Source organism: Bos mutus, chromosome 17 (genome assembly GCF_027580195.1).
Source record: "Bos mutus isolate GX-2022 chromosome 17, NWIPB_WYAK_1.1, whole genome shotgun sequence".
NCBI lineage: Eukaryota > Metazoa > Chordata > Mammalia > Artiodactyla > Bovidae > Bos > Bos mutus.
The window spans coordinates 28,369,149-28,387,106 of NC_091633.1; the positions used below are offsets into that span (position 1 = coordinate 28,369,149).

The following is a 17,958-nucleotide window of genomic DNA, read 5'->3' on the forward strand; positions in this document are numbered from 1 at the left end:
CAGAAAAGGGTGTCAGCTTTTAGACTGGGAAATAGGGTAAAGATGACTCAATCTGATCTGTATTTCAACTAAGGTTTGTTGAAGCTTTTGGTTGATTCACTGCAAAACTGCCTTCAGATATTTTGAGGGCAGGTCAATCTGAGCACAGAGATGTAGAGGTCTGCTTGTGCTTACAGTCAAACTGACAGCTTTCATAGCTGTACAAAACATCTTGCCTTAAAGCCTGTAGTTTAAGTATTTATCTATAGTTTATTTTGGTTTTTCTAAATAGACAACCACATCTCCACACAATTGGATTTTTGTTTCTACCCCAAACCCCAATTCCTTACAATTTTTTGTTCTCACATATTGACTAGAACTGCCATTAGATTGCTCAATAAAATTGATGAGCATGCTTTAAATGTTCTTAATTTAAAGGTATACTGTTTAAATTACTGTTTTATCATAAAGTATGACATTTTTCAGTTTTGGGAACATACTACTTGCAAAGGATTTAACTTCTATCTCTAACTTAATAATAATTTAAAATCACCTATGGGAATTATAGCCCATCAACTGATTTATCTACACACACTGAGATACTACTCATGGCTTCCCCCCCACCTAGTGATTAATTTTACAAAAAGATTTTTAAATATTAAATCTTCCAAGCATCCTAATAAGTTTTAATTCGGATCAGATTCAGGTGCACATAACAGAACCAAGTCTCCTCCCAAAAACAACAAAAAAAGACTTGGACAAGACAGTTCATCTCTCTTTTGTGTAAAAAGATGCCCAGACTTGGTAGTCTAGGGGTGGTATAGCAGCTCCATCATTATCAGAGAGCCACATCACTCTTCTCTCTCTACTACACTCAAGCAGATGGCTTCCATCCTCAAGAGGAATTCAGGTTCTAGGATGGCTGCTGAGTCTCCCACCATCTGGCATACTGCATATTAAAAAGAAAAGATTAAAGGACACTAGGGGGCTTGGAGAAGGCAATGGCACCCCACTCCAGTACTCTTGCCTGGAAAATCCCATGGACAGAGGAGCCTGGTAGGCCACAATCCATGGGGTTGCTGAGGGTCGGACATGACTGAGTGGCTTCACTTTCACTTTTCACTTTCATGCAATAGAGAAGGAAATGGCAACCCACTCCAGTGTTCTTGCCTGGAGAATCCCAGGGATGGGGGAGCCTGGTGGGCTGCCGTCTATGGGGTCGAACAGAGTCGGACACGACTGAAGTGACTTAGCAGCAGCAGCAGCAGCAGCAGCAGCAGGGGTTTCCCTCACATGTTTTTCTTCAGAAAAACCTTACATTATTCCTCAGTAACTTCTATTTCCATTTCATTATTCAGAATTAGCAGCACGATTGCACTTAACTACAAAGAGGATGCAAAAATGTAGCTGGGCACATTAACATTATGAAAAATACAGTGATACTGTTGGTAATAAAATATTGGGTTCACTACTAACAGTCTGCTATACTAAATAATGTCATGACTTAACGAAATAAAAACTATACATTATTGGATCCATTTTTGCTGTAATTCCATTTAGGATTTTAAAATCTATTACATGTTCGCAAATGACTTTGTCATTTTCCCCCAAAATGTCTAATTCCTGTGCATACACTGTAAAACATGAGAATTATTGTTCCCTTAATGTTCCTGAAAAATATCAACTATTACTGAAAGTCTCAGATACATCTTTCTTTTCTGGGGCTAGGGCAGAGTTAGAGGAACTAGGTAGATTTTCAAGCCAGAGATTCAATTTTTAACTTTTTTTGCTTATAAAAATCTATTCATTTTTGCTCAGTTTCATTCGCCTGGAAAACTTTCCATTTAAGATCAAGCGCAATCCAGCAATATCCTTTCACACAGTACTTGACTTACATCTCCAACATTACATTGACATCTCTGGTGTCTACTGGAGGAGGCTGCATGTGAATGCATCACACAACACAGCACCTTTAGAATCTAATAGACCTTGGAGAGTGGGACACAGAATATGTTTATTCTTTATTATGTGCATGTATCTTCCTTGGAACATCAATGACAAAATACACATTCATGACATTTTCCAAGTTTAGGGGATAGACTATAGCAAATATCTGAAATTCTTTCCTTATGTAAGCTTTCTCTTCCTTTCTGTGAGTCATCATTCTTCACTCCAAGTTTCTACTTTGGATCCTGCATAAGGATTAGGGATTCAGAAATCAGTAACTATATCCTTCATGGAAGAAACAGTTTCTTTGGGTAAGCAATGGGATTCCACACTGAAGGGCACAAAGTAGTGGGTGTTTCAGAAGTATCTGCAGTTTTAAATCCTCGTATTCCTCCAAGATAGCCCTAAACTTATTTTCAGGGTTCTAGCTCTTTCCAGATTAATGCTAATACATAAAAGGTAATTGGTGAGGTTATTAAAAAAACTGATTTTGTAACTAAGCCACTGGTAGAATGACTTTTCACTGCTCTGAATCTACAGGTATACATGCACACTTCAGCAGCATCACTTAAAGGTATCATTTAAAAGTACTGAGAGGATACCAGATAGCTCAAATTAAGAGAGAAGCGAACTAGAATTAAGAAGTGACAACAACTAAAGCTATTCTGGGTAATCTATGTAGAAGGAACTAATTAATATTTGCAGCAAGATGTTACCTGAGAACAAAAGCTAAGTTTAATTTTCTGTACTAAAGAGTCCATTAAAAATTGAAATTCTGGACTATCTCAGCCAACTCCTGGTAGGGTACCCTGAATGACGATCTGATCATGTATACATTGCATACACTGTCAGTTCTCTTAAAGGAAATCAAGGTATTCTAATCAAAGAGGACAGGACAGATTCCAGATATGCAATCACATGAAGCGTGAGCTATACTGATTATATAACTGAAGAGAGAGCTTTCAGGTCCATTTACAGAGAGTACAAAACAATAGTAGAAGTTTTAAAGTACTGAAATGCATTTATATGCCATATTATTCTAGTAACAAGTTGTATTTTAAAGAAAGATGTTGCTATGCAGAGTATAAATCCCTGGGAAACAGTATTGCTATCTAGTTAATTTATTTATCAAATGTCGCATCCGTAAGAATATGTCAAAGTCCACAAAACACATTTTATAGTACAGAAAGGAAGAAAACACCTAAACATTGCTGCAGGGCTTCTGATGTGATCCTTATTATTATCATGATTACATTTACTCAGGTAAGAAAATCTTTATATTCTATAAAATGTCTATCATTGATAGTTGGATAGTTATTTTTTTACAAGCTTTCCCTAAGAGTTTAGAAGCATAATTTGAAGCATAATTTCCCCTAAACTTATAAGGGAAAATTTTTTTCCAGATGAATCAAAATAGTAAACCTTCCTGTAGAGGTTTAAAAAATATTCATAGATCTTCACTCATTCAAAATTTTACTTTTTTATTAGAAGCCTGTCATTTCTAGATGAAGAATTTCCCTAATTTTATACCATGGTTTCTCCAACATATTAGCTTCTGATGCCTGCAATACATTCAATTAACACTTTTTTCTCATTAAAATCCTAATTCCAATAAATTATGAATTTTAAAGGACTGTATTCTATATTCATTTGCATTATGGAATTAACTCTTTGCAGATGTTAGCATGTTAAGAAATGAGTTTCTGATATTCACTTCATTCATATTGTTCCTCAACTGCACAAATTAAAGACATGTTGTGAATTCCTGCTAAGAACTTTCAGAGGGTTCACTGAATTCATACAGTTCCTGTGTACATTTACTGATTTGTGTGTGTGTGTGTGTATAAAAAACAGCTTTCTGTGGATTCCTTTCCACATGCCATACATACATGGTGTACAATGATTCCAATTATAAAGTTTCTCCTCTGTATGAATTTTCTAGGAATTCCGGTGAATTCACTTTTGAGAAAAAGTTTCTGATATTTAACTCACCAATATGTTTCTCATCTGCATGAGTTCTCTGATGCATAATGAGTTGTGACTTCCAACAAAAGGCTTTCCCACATTCAGTGCATTTACAGGGTTTCTCTCCAGTATGAGTCCTCTGATGTGCACTGAGAATTGATTTCTGAGAGAAAGTTTTTCCGCATTCACTGCATTCATAGGGTTTCTCCCCTGAATGAGTCCTCTGATGTACAATGAGCTGAGACTTCCTAATGAAGGCTTTTTCACACTCATTGCATTCATAGGGCTTCTCTCTCATGTGCATTCTCTGATGTACAAGGAGCCGTAATTTCCCACTGAAGGATTTCTCACACTGACTGCATTTATAAGGGTTTTCCCCTGCATGAGTTCGCTCATGTACAATGAGTAGTGACTTCCAAATGAAGGCTTTCCCACATTTGTGACATTCATATGGTTTCTCTCCTGAATGAGTTCTCATGTGTATAATGAGATATGACTTGCTACTAAAGGCTTTCCCACACTCACTACACCCATAAGGTTTTTCCCCTGCATGAGTTCGCTGATGTGAGATAAGCTGGTCTTTCCTATTAAAGGCTTTCCCACAATCACTGCATTCATAGGGACTCTCACCTGTATGAATTCTCTGATGTACAATAAGTTGTGAGTTAAAACTGAAGGATTTTCCGCATTCACTGCATTCATGTGGTTTCTCCCCTGTGTGAGTCCTTGTATGTATGATGAGGTAGGACTTGCTCCTAAAAGCTTTCCCACATTCAATGCACCCATAGGGTTTCAATCCTGTGTGACTTCTCTGATGTACAATGAGCTGTGACTTCAAACTGAAGGCTTTCCCACACTGGTTACAACCATACGGTTTTATCCCAGTGTGTGCTCCCTGATGTACAATGAGCTGTGATTTAAAAGTAAAGGATTTCCCACATTCACTACAACCATATGGTTTTTCTCCTGTGTGGGTTCTCTGATGTACAATAAGGTTTGATTTTGTATTAAAGGCTTTCTGACATTCACTACATTCATAGGGCTTCTCTCCTGTATGAGTTCGCTGATGTATCACGAGCTGTGATTTCAAACCAAAAGTTTTCCCACAATCACTGCATTCATAGGGCTTCTCCCCTGCATGAGTTCTCTGGTGTGAAATGAGCTGGTATTTCCGACTGAAGGCTTTCCCACACTCACTGCATTCATAGGGATTCTCCCCTGTGTGAATTCTCTGATGTATAACAAGTTGTGAATTAAAACTGAAGGCTCTCCCACATTCACAGCATTCATGGAGTTTCTCTCCTGTGTGAGTTCTCTGATGTATAACGAGGTACGACTTGCTCCTAAAAGCTTTCCCACATTCATTGCATCCATAGGGTTTCACTCCTGTGTGACTTCTCTGATGTACAATGAGTTGTGACTTTAAACTGAAAGCTTTTCCACATTGATTACATCCATAGGGTTTGACACCACTGTGTGCTCCCTGATGTACAATGAGCTGTGACTTGAAAGTAAAAGCTTTCCCACATTCACTACAACTATAAGGTTTCTCTCCTGTGTGAGTTCTCTGATGTACCATGAGGTTAGACTTTGTATTAAAGGCTTTCTGACAATCACTGCATTCATAGGGTTTCTCTCCAGTATGAATTCTTTGATGTATAATGAGCTGTGATTTCAAACCAAAAGCTTTCCCACATTCATGACATCCATAGGGTTTCAGTCCTGAATGAGTTCTCTGGTGGGAAACAAGCTGGTCTCTCCTAGTGAAGACTTTCCCACATTCACAGCATTCATAGGGATTCTCCTGTGTGTGAATTCTCTGATGTAAAACAAGTTGTGAATTGAAACTAAAAGTTTTCAAATCACTACATTCATGTAGTTGCTCTCCTTTGTGAGTTCTCTGATGTGCAACGAGGTAGGACTTGTTGCTGAAGTCTTTCCCACATCCATCACACTTGTAGGGTTTTGCTTCTTCATGAGTTTCCTGATGCACCACAAAGTTCGACTTGCTGCTGAAGGCCTTCCCACAGGAATTGCATTCAAACGATTTTCCTCCCATATGCATTTGTTGGCAAATAAGCAGTGGCTTTCTGTTGGCAGTTTTTCCAGATTCATCACTTTCACAGTATTTTATGCCAATAACAGCTTGTTCATGTTTAGAAAGGAAGGATGATTCCCTCAATGCATGAATGTCATTAGGATTCTTTCCAGCGTAATTATTACTGAGACCTATATTACATTTCAAACTCTTCCCATTTGTGACACATTTATGAAGTCTCTGTCTTGAAGAAGCATTATTTGCAGTAATAAGACACAGTTTTCCAAAAGCAGTACAGGGATAGCCTTCTGCCATACTTCCCAGCTTGCCTTGATTTTCCTGATGCCATTCCACACAACCATCAATTTCCCAGACTTCGTCTAGAAATGAAAATACTCATATGTTATAAATAGTGACATGATCATAGTATAGCATAAAATTGCCTTAAAAATTCCATGTCATGAGGTTTTTCTTAGTTTCCGATATCAGTTCTGAATATAAATAAAATCTCAAATGTAAATGTACACAAACTCCTGGGCACCTGCAGAAACGAAACAAATCAAAACATGAAAATAGGCATAGAAATCTGATAATAAATACAGCTTTGAGTTTCAAAATTTTGTACAATAGCTTCTTTGGAAAGCACATGGAGGGACTTCCCTGGTGGCCCAGTGGTTAAGAATCAATCTTCCAATGCAGGGGATGCTGATTTGATTCCTGGTTGTGGAACTAAGATCCCACATACTGCAGGGCAACTAAGACTATGTGATCCAACTGAATGCCACAATGAAGATTCAGTGCAGCCAAAATTAAAAAAAAAGAAAGAGAAAGTACAAGGAAAAAAATGAGCAAAATTAAATTTTCATTCCTCAGAGCATGATACTGCCCTAAGTGGGAATTGATGTTTGGCAACATATATAATTCGGAGGTTTCTGTACAAATGAATAAGGATTCAGATTTAGGATGTAGAGAAACCTGGTATGATGATTAAGACCCTGTGACGTTGCTTCTTCAAAGCTGACTTTCTGTTGTGTTCTCTCAATGCCCTGCTCTGTCCTTCACCTTTGTCAGCATGTTACTCTGGTATATCTATTAATAGGTCAACTTTACCCATTCTCGCTTCTATTCAGCCTCCAAATATTTGTCATTGTGCATAAGAACTCAGACCTGTGTCTTGATCTTTATCTATTTTGTATTTTTGGAATTTGGTGGGGGGAGGGGGTAGTTAATGTTTAAACAGCATCTGTTCACCTTGCCTCTCTGTTTTTCATTCTCCTTAGAGGAAAAAAGTTTTGTCTCTTAGCTCTTTCTTATGGCATTTTCCTCCATGTTTTCTAAACAAGAGCCTATTCTGTTGTACTTGATTTTCTCCTAATCAGGGGGTAGGGTAGAGATTTAATTCCTTTCATCCTCCTCCCTTAATATTCCCCATGATATACACACTCTCTTCCCATACTTGCACCATCCTAATCAAGCTATTTCATATTTTTGCTTAAATCAGTCTTCAGGTTTTACATCTTCACAACCATGTAATTTCTATTCACAGGTAAATCATGCAGGTGTACCATGGTTGGTTTTCATTCATAAATCATTTTTTCTCTTGAGTTGTTTTACTTAGCTGCCAAGTTTTCTCTGTTTATCTTTCACAAATTTAGAATTTATCCACCACAGACTCTTCTTCACATGTCTAAATAAATATTCTTTTGATGCAGATCAGTTCAGACATGTCCAACTCTTTGCAACCCCATGAACTGCAGCACTGCAGGCTTCCCTGTCCATCACCAACTCCCAGAGCTTGTTCAAACTCATGTCTATCGAGTCAGTGATGCCATCCAACCATCTCATCCTGTCATCCCCTTCTCCTCCTGCCTTCAATCTTTCCCAGTATCAGAGTCTTCCAATGAGTCAGTTCTTCGCATTAGGTGGCCAAAATATTGGGAGTTGCAGCTTCAGCATCAGTCCTTCCAATGAATATTCAGGACTGATTTCCTTTAGGATTGACTGGTTTGATCTCCTTGTAGTCCAAGGGACTCTCAAGAGACTTCTCCAACAACACGGTTCAAAAGCATCAATTCTTTTGCACTCAGCTTTCTTTATAGTCCAACTCTCACATCCATACATGACTACTAAAAAAACCAGTAGTTTGGACTACTTTGACTAAATGGACCTTTGTGGGTAAAGTAAGTATCTCTGCTTTTTAATATGCTATCTAAATTTGTCACAGCTTTTCTCCAAAGGAGCAAGTGTCTTTTAATTTTATGGCTGCACTCACTATCTGCAGTGATTTTTAAGCCCCCCCAAAAATAAAGTCTGTCACTGTTTTCACTGTTTCCCCATCTATTTGCCATGAAGTAATGGGACTGGATGCCATGATCTTAGTTTTTTGAATGTTGAGTTTTAAGCCAACTTTTTCACTCTCCTCTTTCATCAAGAGGCGTTTTAGTTCCTCTTCACTTTCTGCCATAAGGGTGGTGTCATTTACGAATCTGAGGTTATTGATATTTCTCCCAGAAATCTTGATTCCAGCTTGTGCTTAATCCAGCCTGGCATTTTGCATGATGTACTCTGTGTATAAGTTAAATAAGCAGCATGAAAATATACAGCCTTGATGTACTCCTTTCCCAATTTGGAACCAGTCCGTTGTTCCATGTCCAGTTCTAACTATTGCTTCTTGACTTGCATACAGATTTCTCAGGAGGCAGGTCAGGTGGTCTGGTATTCCCATCTCTTTAAGAATTTTTCAGTTTGTTCTGATCCACACAGTCAAAGGCTTTGGCATAGTCAATAAAGCAGGAGTAGATGTTTTTCTGGAACTCTCTTGCTTTTTCAATGATCCAATGGATTTGGCAATTTGATTTCTGGTTCCTCTGCCTTTTCTAAATCCAGCTTGAACATCTGGAAGTTCATGGTTCATGTACTGCTGAAGCCTGGCTTGGAGAATTTGGAGCATTATTTTATTAGGGTTTGAGATGAATGTGGATAATTTTAATTAGAGATCACCAGACTGTGAAAAACTACTACCAGCTCTGATTAGAAACAAGGATCTAGACTTGTACTAATATAGTGTAAGAGTGAAAAGAGGGGTGGATAGAGTATTTTTGAAGATGGATGGGTGGAAAGAAGGGTGTGACTGGATGCTTCCTCACCAAAAAGGAAGGTGAAGGTGGACGCTTCTGCCTAGCTGACAGTTCTGCTGCCCTTCTCCTGGCTGGCAGAAACCTGATTTTATGTTCTACCTCCATCCTTTAGGCCATGTGCTTCAGGTAGGAAACTGGAGACCCATCTCCATACCCGCTGCCGAAGGGGAAGCATGATTTATCTGAGCCAACAGTGATGGCTTGCCATTTCCCTTGCCAGTCTTTTTTACACAGGGTATGTGATAAAAATCTAGCCTACTGAACATGGTTAAGTCTGCTGGGGTTTCCTGAAATAGATTTTAATGTCTGATAAAAAGGAACAGTCTTTATTCCACTGGTCACTGGTACATTTGCAGGTATTGTCTGGAACTGTCATAGCCATCTGATGACTACGAGGGAGGAAATTTGAGGAAAATACATAATTAGAATGGCAAGGAAGGGGTAGACCTGTGGCAGTTTAATGAGTCAATCACTTAGTCATCCTTAGAGCTGGCCCATTTTAGGACATTTTGTAATATGTGATAATGAATCACTTCATCTTATAGGTGGATTTAAGGTTAATTAAAAATTGCAGCTGAAACAATTCTAATATTAGGAAGATTAACTTTATTTAGAAAGGGTGTGAAAGTCACATGAGGTGAGATAAAGAGATAAAGCTGCTTAAATGCATAATGAAATGAGTCTACTACCTCAGAAAAAAAAGAAGGAAGCTGAGAATACCAGAGAAGAAATAATGAGCAAAAGATGGCTATAAATAACATAAAAGTACAAACACAAAGAGAACAAAAGGTCAGACCTCACACTGATTCTGAGTAAGGAGGAAAAGATCTAAATGTTCTGGTTACTCACCTGAATGGCCCTGACTTGGGCTGTGCATCATCCACAGCTCTTCTTGTTCCAACTGGAAAATGATACTGGGTTTGGTGTATTGATATCCTGTGAATGGAAAATTATAGACAATCTAGATCAAGAATGCCTAGGACCCAGGGATTCAGAAAAATTGGGAAAATTTAGTTTAGAGGTGACATGATGAAGCTGCCCTTTTGCACTCTAACAAAGTAAACACCATTCAACCAGCATATTCTGATGCCAAAGGAAGAATAAGAAAACTTGGCCTCTAAGTATAAGCCCCAAATCACCCAGTATTTTACAAAAATGCCCCAGTTTTCAGCCACCAAGAAGAGGAAGCCTACAGATTACACACACTCCTTTCAAGGGGGCAGTACATACCCAGGGACACCAGGTTTCTAAAGTTCTCCAACATCACACTCCTGTACAGGTGCTTCTGAGCTGAGTCCAGCAGCTGCCACTCTTCCCAGGTAAAGTCCACAAACACATCCATGAATGACAATGGTCCCTGAAATAGCAGATCCCTATTCAATCTCAAATCATTTTACTGAGTTTGTCATAAAAGCCAACCAAGGCTGTCCATTATTTATATTCTTTAATATTTTAGGAGAAAAGCAAAATTTATTGAAAATATCCCATCAATATGCATTAAATCAGTTAACCTTTCATTCAACACATGAGAACACCATGTGTCAGGTATTCAACCTAGTGCAGGTAATATAAAATGGAGGAAAGGCAGTCCTGCCTGCAAGAAGTGTTCAGCATTGTAGAGAAAAACAAAGGTTAAATATGTAAAAATTTAATAGGGAGTCAAAGATGCTAAGACAAAAGAACATGTGGAGAACATGGGCATAAGGGAAGAATACATTAGGCTGAGTCCATGAAAGGGGACTAAAGGAGCCACCACTGAAGAAAAGATATGTCAAAATTTGGTGGAATAAAGGCAACAGCTGTAAGTAGCAGCTACTTTGTGGGGCAACAGATCTGAGCATGATGATACACAGATGGCAAAGCAGCACATGAAAAGGTGCTCAACATTATATATCATTAGGGAACTACAAATTAAAACAGTGAGACACCATTACATATCTAGAATGGCTAAAATTTTCAACAATGGGCAACAATGAATTTGAAAATGAAATTTTAAATTTGATGAAAGACATGGATATAAATATCCAAGAAGTTCAACAAACTCCAAAAATGATGAAACCTTAAAGAAACATATACACTCAAATTTTCAATAGACAAACACAAAGAGAGAAAGAACCTTGAAAGTATCAAGAAAGAAATGATTTGTTTCATACAAGAGCTCATCAGTAACATTATAAGCAGATTTCTCATCAGAACCCTTGGAGACCAAAAGACTATGAACCCATATATTCAAAGAGCTAAAAGAAAAAAACAAACAAACAAACAAAACGTATCAGTCAAGAATTCTGTATGTGACAAAACTGTGCTTCATAGTGAGGTAGAAATGAATACATCCCCAGAAAAACCAAAGGTAGTTTGCTACCACTAGACCTGTTTGAAAAGAAATGTTCAAAGGAGTCCTGCAGGTGAAATGAAACCACACTACACAATAACTAGAAGCTGTCTTGAAGAAATAAAGATCTGAACAAAGGTAAATACCTGTGTAATCATTAATGATAGTATTATTTTAACTTTGATTTGTAACTCTACATTTCGTCCTGTATATACTTGTAAGAGACTAATGCATTTGAAATAACTGTTTATCATTTGGGGCACACAGTGTATAAACATATGACATCAACAACCAAAAGGAGTTGGGACAGATCGGTAAAGGAGCAGTGTTTGTATGTCACTGAAGTTAAGCTGGCATAAATTCAAATCAGAATGTTATAGCTTCCTAAAAAGATTATACACCATGACAAATGGGACTTATTCTTGGAATGCAAGAATGGTTCAACATTGGAAAACTGCTCAGTGTAATACATCACATTAACAGAATGAAGTTAAAAAAATGATTATCTCAAAGATTATCTCAATTGAAGCACTGACAAAATTCCACACTCTTTCATGATAAAAACAATTAAGTAGGAACAGAAGGAAAGTATTTCAACATAATAAAAGTCATATCTTAAAACTCTACAGTGAACATCATACTCAATGGTGAAAGACAAAGCTTTTCCTCTAAGGTCAGGAATGAGGAACCAATGCCTGCTTTCATCACTTCTATTCAACACAGCACTGGAAGTTCTAGTCAGAGCCACTGGGGAAGAAAAAGAAATAATAGGGATCCAAATTAGAAACCGAGTAATATTATTTCTCTGTTCATGGACAATATCATCTTATATGTAGAAAACCTTAAAGATTCCACAGACATACATACACACCAAAACCTAGTTAGAATAAATGAATTCAGCAAATAACAGGACACAAAGTCACCCACCAAAATGAGCTTCGTTTCTATGCACTAACAATGATCAATCAGAAAAGCAAATTATAAAAATGATTCTATTTATAACAGTATCATAAAGAACTAATAATTTGGACTTCCCTGATGGTACAGTGGATAGGAATCTGCCTTTCAATGCAGGGGATGCTGGTTCAATTTCTGGTCTGAAAAGATTCCACATGCTATGGGCAACTAAAGCCTATGTGCTACAACTAATGAGTGTGTGCTCTCGGGACCGAGACACAACTAATGAGCTCCTGTGCCACAACTCTGAAACCAGCACAACCTAGAGCCCAAACTGCAACTACTGAAGCCACGCACCTAGAGCCTGTGCTTGTAACAAGAGAAGCCACAGCAATGAGAAGCCTGTGCACTGCAAGGAAGTGAGGCCTGTGCACCCTCCGCAACTAGAGAAAGCCCATGCACAGCAACAAAGACCCAGTGCAAACAAAAATAAATAAATAAATAAAATTTTAAAAAGAAGTAATAACTTAACCTAGGAAGTAAATGACTTATAAAATGAAAGCTAGAAATCTTGTTAAAAGAAATGAGACATAAATAAAGAGAAACATACTTTATGTTCCTTAATAATATGTTAGTAGTATCCAAAGTGATCTACATATTCAATGCCATCCCTAATAAAATTTCAATATTTTTTTCCAGAAATAGAAAAACCCATCCTAAAATATATGAAAAAGCTCAAAGGACCTTGAATAGCCAAAACAATCTTGAAAAAGAACAAAGTTGGAGGACTCATACTTCCTAATTTCAAAACTTAGTAGAAAACTAGTAACCAAAATAATGTGAAACTGGCATAAAGACTGAAAGACTGACATACAACATGGTATTTGCATAGAGGTTAACAATGGAATACAAGAGCGATCAGAAACAAACCCTTGCATATATGGTTAAATGATTGTTGACAATGGTTCCAAGATCATTTATGGGAAAAGAAAAGTCTTTCCACTAAATGATGCTGGGAAAGCTGGATATCCACATGAAAAAAATGAAGTTGGACCCTTATCTAATACCATATATAAAAACAAACTCAAAATAGATCAAAGACCTAAATGTAAAACCTAAAACTATGTAAAACTCTTCAGAGGAAAACATAGCATCAAAAGCTTCCCGATATTAGATTTGACAGTGCTTTCTTGAATATGACAAAAGGCACAAGCAATAAAAGAAAATACCAATCAACTGGACTTCATGAAAATTTAAAAATTTTTTGCATCAAAACACAACATCAACATTGTAAAAGGCAACTCCCAAAATGGGAGAAAGTATCTGTAAGTCACATATTTTATAAGGGGTTAATATCCAGAATACATACAGAACTAAAACTCAACGAAAAAAAATTCTTCAAAAGTGATCAAAGGATGTAAATAGACATTTTCCCAAGGAAGACACAAATGGCCAATAAACACATGAAGATGGTGAACATCATTAATCATAAGGAAAATGAAAATCAAAACTATAATGAGATTCATCTTACACGGATGGCTCTCAAATACCATGAAAATTAACAAGGGTTGGCAAGGATACAGATTAACTGGAACACTTGTACATGGCTGGTGGGGATATAATGTTGTGTAATTGCTGTGGAAAACAGTTTGACGGCGCCTCAAAAAATTAAACATTAGAATTACTATATGGTCCAGGAACTCCAATTCTGGGTATATCTCCAAAGGAAGTGAAAGCAGAGTCTTAAGGAGGTATTTGTACATTCATGCTTATACCAGCATTTTCATTTATAGAGGCTCAAACGTGAAAGTAATTCAAGTATCCATTGATGGATGAATGGATAAACAAAATGTGATATACACACACAACAAATTATTATTCTATCTTAAAAAGGAAGAAAGTCCTGCAATATAACCAGGAAGAACCTTGAGAACATTATGTCAAGTGAGATAAGTCAGTCACAAAACGACAATTACTGTATGTCTATATACATACAAGTACTGTATGTACTACTGCTGCTGCTGCTGCTGAGTCACTTCAATCGTGTCCGACTCTGTGCGACCCCATAGACGGCAGCCCACCAGGCTCCCCCGTCTCTGGGATTCTTCAGGCAAGAACACTGGAGTGGGTTGCCATTTCCTTCTCCAATGCATGAAAGTGAAAAGTGAAAGTGAAGCTGCTCAGTCGTGTCCGACTCGCAGCGACCCCAGGGACTGCAACCTATGAGGCTCCTCTGTCCATGGGATTTTCCAGGCAAGAGTACTGGAATGGGTTGCCACTGCCTTCTCCAGTATGTACTACTAGAGTAGTCAAAATCATAGAAACAGAAAGTAGAATGGTGCTTGCCAGGGCTTATGGAGAGGGGGGAGTTTGGAGTTATGGTTTTGATGATATAGACCTGCAGTTTTTTAAGAGGAAGAGTTGTGGAGACAGATGATAGTTATCATTGCCAATTTTATGAATGTATTGAAGGACTTCCCTAGTAGGGCAGGGGACAGGAGTGTGCCTGCCAAAGTAGAAGACATGGGTTCGATCCCTGGTCCAGGAATTCCCTACGTTGCAGAGCAACTAAGCCCGTGCACCACAACTACTGAGCCCACCACACTCTAGAATCTGAGAGCTGCAACTATCGAGCTAGTGTGCTGCAGCTACTGAAGCCCAGGCCTAGAGCACTAGCTCTAGGAGCACAACAGAGGAGGCCACCGCATTGAGAGGCCCCTGCTCACCATAACTAGAGAAAGCCCTCACAAAAGCAATGATGACTGAGTGCAGCCAAAAATAAATAAATAAAAAGAATAAACTTAATACCACTGAAATGTCACTTAAAATGGTTAAGATGTTAAAATACGTATGTAGAGATATGTATGCTCTAAAATACAGTGTTTTAAAAAATCAAAGATCTAAAAAAATGAAAAGATGCAGGGTGTTCACAGGTTGGAAAAGTTGGTATTGTTAAGATGTGAATTCTCCCTAATTTGATTCATAGATTTACTAATAAGTTTTTTGTAGCTATCCACAAGCTCTTCCATAATTAATATGAAAGGACAAAAAACTAGAACAGCCAGAACGATTCTGAGGGAACAAAGGTTAAGCATTTGCCACTAGCCCAATTTAAAACTTCCTATGAAATCTAGATAGCATGATACTAGTGAAAAATTAGACACAAAAATCAATGAACAGAAATGAGAGCCTAGAAACAGACCCATATAAACACTGTCTCTTGAAGATTTTGTTGTTGTTTTTTAACATGACACAAAAGCATTTCAACAGAGAAAGGATCATCTTTACAACAATGGTGCTTTATAATGGTGCTGGACCATTGTGCATCCACAGACATTAAGAAAGGAAACTCAAAACATACCCCATAAGAAGGATCATAGACTTAATGTGAAAACTAAAACTATACAAATTTCAGAGAAAAAAATTTTACTTCATGCACTTTTGTTTAGGCAATGAAATTTTAGATATGATACCAAAAGCAAAACCCATTTAAAAAAATTAAAATTTAGAAAACAGACTTTACCAAAATTAAAATATTTTGCTGTGAAAGTTGTTGTCATGGAAATGAAAAGACAAACCAGAGACAGGGAGAAAATATTTGGAAATCACTTACGAAGGATTTAAATCTCGAGTAAGAAAGAACTCTTAAAAATCAATGACAAGAGATAGCCAAAGAGCACATGAAAAGATGCTCAACATCACTAATTGTTACAGAAATGCAAATCAATACTACAATGAGGTATCATCTCACCCCAGTAAGAATGGCCAACATAAAAAAAATCCACAAACACTAGATGCTGGAGAGGGTGTGGGGAAAAGGGAACTCTGTGTTGTTGATGGGAATGTAAACTGGTACAGCCACTATGGAGAACAGTATGGAGGTTCCTTACAAAACTAAAAAGAGAATTACCATATGACACAAATATCCAACTCCTAGGCATATATCTGGAGAAAACTGTAAGTTGAAAAGATACATGTAGCCCAATATTCACTGCAGCATTATTTACAGAGGCCAGGAAATGGAAGCAATCTAGGGGAATGGATAAAATGATGTGGTATGTACATATTTAGAGAGGGTGACTGCAGCCATGAAATTATAGGACACTTGCTCCTTGGAAGAAAAGCTATGACAAACTTAGTGTATTAAAAAGCAGAGACATCACTTTGCTGACAAAGGTCCATATAGTCAAAGCTATGGTTTTTCCAGGAGTCATATACATATGTGAGAGTTGTACCATAAAGAAGGCAGATAGCCGAAGAATGAATGCTTTCAAACTGTGGTGCTGGAGAAGAATCTTGAGAGTTCCTTGGACAACAAGGATATCAAACCAGTCAATCCTAAAGGAAATCTAACCTGAATATTTCACTGGAAGGATTGATGCTAAAGCTGAAGCTCCAATACTTTGGCCACCTGATGTGAAGAGCTGACTCACTGGAAAAGATCCTGATGCTGAGAAAGATTGAGTGTAGGAGAAGAGGGTGACAGAGGATGAGATGGTTAGATGGCATCATGGACTCAATGCACATGAGTTTGAGCAAACTCCAGGAGATAGTGAAGGACAGGGAAGCCTGGTGTGCTGCAGTCCATCGGGTAGCAAGGAGTCAGACACAACTGAGTGACTGAACACACACACACAATGGAATATTACTCAGCCATAAAAAAGAACAAAATAATGCTATTTACAGCAACAGGGATGTACCTAGAGATTGCCGTGCTGAGTGAAGTAAGTCAGAGGAGAAAGATATATATATTATCAATTATATGTGGAATCTTTAAAAAGGGTACAAATGAGCTTATTTACAAAACAGAAATATTGTAAATCAACTATACCTCAGTAAAAAAAAAAAAAAAAAAATAAAAAAAAAACAGTGACAAGAAAACAACCCAATCCATTTTTATTAAAATGAGGGAAAGCTCTAACAGATATTTCACCAAAGATATAAAAAGAATAAAACACATATAAAAGATACTCAATAATACTAGTCAGCCATTAGCAAAATGCAACTTAAAACCACAATGAAATACCACCTTACTTCTATTAGAATGGTGAAATGTTTAACAACTTGACAATACCAACTACTGGTCAGTATGAGGAACAAGGACTCTTATTCATTGCAGGTGGGAATGCAAAACTGCAAGCCACTCTGAAGACAGTCTCTTACAAAGCTAAACAGAATCGCCATACAATCCAGCAGGCAAGCTCCTAGATATTTACCCAACTGATCTGAAAACTCATGTTCACACAAAAACCCACACATGAATGTTGACAGCATTCATAACCAAAACCAGAAGCATCTGGATAGCAAGACATTATAAATATAGTGTGAAACTGGCTTAAGGATAGAAAAGTAGGCCAATGGAACAGAATGAGTTGTGAAACCAAACCATTTTTATGGACTCCTGATATACAACAAGGTGGCACTGCAAGACATAGGGAGAGGTCAATCACTTCAGTGAGACTGGGGCAATTAGACAGTATGATGAAAAAAACACATCTTGACTCCTACTCACACCAAACATAAATAATTCTACATGTATGATAAGTCTACCTGTGAAAAGATAAATGTGAACAAAGAATGATGTCTTCATGAGCTCTGGATAAGAAAAACGTTTTTAGGTTGGACACAAAAAGCACAAGTAATAAAAAATATATAAAAACTAA

General features: G+C 37.5%; 1 protein-coding gene across 7 annotated transcripts in view; it reads right to left on the reverse strand.

Moving 5' to 3' along the window:
* Positions 1-1,351: 1,351 nt before the first annotated feature.
* LOC102273684 (zinc finger protein 268) overlaps positions 1,352-17,958 on the reverse strand; it is a 35,313-nt gene continuing 18,706 nt past the window's right edge. For 5 of the 7 annotated variants that reach the window (XM_070386378.1, XM_005891199.2, XM_070386377.1 and 2 more), the window contains 3 exons: positions 10,297-10,423; positions 9,916-10,002; positions 1,373-6,309 (listed from right to left, as the gene is read on the reverse strand). In XM_070386378.1, the coding sequence (XP_070242479.1) occupies positions 3,836-6,309; positions 9,916-10,002; positions 10,297-10,408 (2,673 nt within the window). In that variant the 5' untranslated portion in view covers positions 10,409-10,423 and the 3' untranslated portion in view covers positions 1,373-3,835. Of the gene's footprint in view, positions 6,471-9,915; positions 10,003-10,296; positions 10,424-17,958 lie in introns of all 7 variants that reach the window. The other 2 variants (XM_070386380.1, XM_070386379.1) reach the window with 2 other exon arrangements.